We start from the raw sequence: 2,529 nt of genomic DNA, 5'->3' as shown, positions 1-2,529 counted from the left end.
GCGTCTGGATGAGCCCAAAATATATCCATCAACTCATCTGAACCATTTACCTTCCTATATCGATAGACATATTTTTCGCGTTCCATCAATGTCAAAAGATGTTGCATTTCTATTCTATTACCTCTAAGTGATGAATGAAATGCTTGACGTGCATTGCAAACTTGTTTTATTGTCGTCAAAATTGTAACATTATGATCCTTTATTGTCATCAATATGTTTCATGGTTTGATCATATTCTTTGTCATATCACCAAGTACAATTTTCTCTTCCTGAGACAATCGACCTAAGAAAGCATGACCAGTTAGTTTTTTGGCCAATTCGTGGTTATGGACACCACATACTACATGCAGATACCATCCATCACCAACATTTGATGGTGTACCTCTCAATCTAAACGGGCATTCATATTTTCTACTCCAAGTACTCCACGTAGGTTTAGGATTCTTCCAAGGTCTATATTTACCGCTTCTTTCACAACCAAGAATTAATTTTGTCTTTGTTATTGGTCCTGTTGTCGCAGTTTCAGATCTAAAAATAACAACGACAATTCCATTTTCCCTTCCAACATTTCTAGCCCATTTCAATAAATCATCTCGCGTATCAAACTTCACGTCGGTGCTAAACGCATCAGTCAAATCAACCATAACAGCTTCACCTCTGTTGTTCACAGTGTCATTCATTGCATCAAAATCATCATACATTTCGTTGAAATCACGTTCCACACCGTCATCCATATCCTCAAAATCAGGTTCTAAACCTTCATATATTTCGTCACTGTTGTCTCTCCATTGGTCCATTTATCTGCATCCAGAACAAAGGAAATTTTGTTTTTCAACATTTTGCTTAACATATACGTTAACTCAAGTTCACGTACGTTAGCGTGAATTGAGTTCACGTACATTTACGTGATATGAAATCTAGTAAACGTACGTGAACTCAGTTCACGTAAACCTACGTGAACTGGAGTTCACGTAAATGACTCAATTTTCAATCGTCATTGAATACGCAATCTTAATTCACGTACGTTTACGTGAAAGAAGATTGCGTACATATTGAGAGGTTGAATTTTCAAACTCCATTGATTACACAATCTTAAACAACGTACGTTTATGTTCATTAAAATTGCGTACTTTATGAAATTTTTATTTTTTTAAAATATACGTGAATTCAGTTCACGTAACAACATAACGTACATGAACTGAGTTTACGTAACATCCCCAGATTTAGAAAAAAAATTGGAACTCAAAACCAGACAACCAAACATACCTTTTTATGTAGCTTTAAGAGTAATGTGATAAGGAAACTGAGGTGTTGTAGGTTATGAGTGAGTGATGTGAGTTTTGAATGATTATGTGTTAGGGTTGGTGAGGTATGGTAATTTTTTTATATATGAGTTGTGAGATGTGATGAATGTTGATGAATGTGAGTTATGAGTTAGTAAAATTGTAAAAAAATATTATAAATATCAAAGGGCATTTTGAGTATTTTCATTTTTTAGAAATTTAAGTGGTGTAGGTAGCAATTTGAGGGGTGTTGGTAGCAATATTGTAATTTTTTTTATTCATCTCCTTTGCCTACATCATTGAAATTCGGGTTGAAACACCCACTTTTTTTCATCAAAAGCGTCGTGACAAATCAACCTTTTTTCAAAGAACCCTGTGTATTTTGATATAAGATTTCTCTCTACTAGAGTGATAATTGATTGAGGGCCTCTCTAAATAAGTGAATTACGAATCAAACTCATGTAAGATCATAGCTTTGTGCGTTGCATGTAGATAGTTATTGAAATGACAATGTCAATCACAAGGAAGGGAGGTTTGAATTGTGATTTCCCCTTTTATAATTAATTCATGTTTTTTTTTTAGTTAGCTCAAGATTAATTTTGGTTTCAAATATACAAAAGTAGAATGTTCTTGGTAAGTGAAATAAAAAAGAAATTATCCATATGTGTTATGTGCTCAGTGAGTAGAAATAAATAAGTATAAGAGAAAGAAAATCTCACAGAAATGTATTATGGTTCACCTAAGGTGAGCTTTGTCTAGTCCTCACAGTTTGTGTAACATCCCACTTTTTGGGATATTATCTCGAAATACTATGTTTAAAATGCATTCCATTTTTTTTCATGAAAATATTTTATAAATAGATTGGTGCGAAAGTAAATTGGGGATGTCACTTGTCAAATGTAAGGGTCATCTTCAAATAACAAACACGGAACATATAGACATGCATATATAGTTATTATAGAAAAATAAAAATAAATCATATACTTCATTTAACAATTAAATCACAATGCACTAGAGATACAAATCAACCAAAATGCACAAATCATATTTGTTAGACTATATGTCAATGCATGATTTTGGAATATCACCACCCTAGAGAGTAAAGAGTCCCACCATTGAATAATGTCCCACTGTTGGACGAATGCTCTTCACAATTTCAAGTTCAGTACCCCACAGTTGAATATTTTTTGGAATAATGTTGCCTTTTCAAGGAACTGTCGTCACGTACTTGCGACTAGGTCCAGAC

The 2,529-nt window shown here is 33.6% G+C and overlaps 1 protein-coding gene across 1 annotated transcript; it reads right to left on the bottom strand.

The window, feature by feature from the left end:
* Nucleotides 1-218: 218 nt before the first annotated feature.
* LOC101488519 (uncharacterized) lies at nt 219-797 on the bottom strand. Its single transcript, XM_004516635.1, has one exon. It carries the CDS (start codon nt 795-797, stop codon nt 219-221), a length of 579 nt encoding a protein of 192 aa, XP_004516692.1.
* Nucleotides 798-2,529: the final 1,732 nt, after the last annotated feature.

This window comes from Cicer arietinum, unplaced genomic scaffold (genome assembly GCF_000331145.2).
Source record: "Cicer arietinum cultivar CDC Frontier isolate Library 1 unplaced genomic scaffold, Cicar.CDCFrontier_v2.0 Ca_scaffold_934_v2.0, whole genome shotgun sequence".
Classification (NCBI taxonomy): Eukaryota; Viridiplantae; Streptophyta; class Magnoliopsida; order Fabales; family Fabaceae; genus Cicer; species Cicer arietinum.
The sequence above is the reverse complement of the archived record's forward strand: the minus strand, read 5'-3'. Positions and strand labels throughout refer to the sequence as shown.

What these genes read in the sequence shown, in the direction of transcription:
- LOC101488519 (XM_004516635.1), bottom strand. Translation starts at nt 797, where the DNA reads ATGGACCAATGGAGAGACAACAGTGACGAAATATATGAAGGTTTAGAA.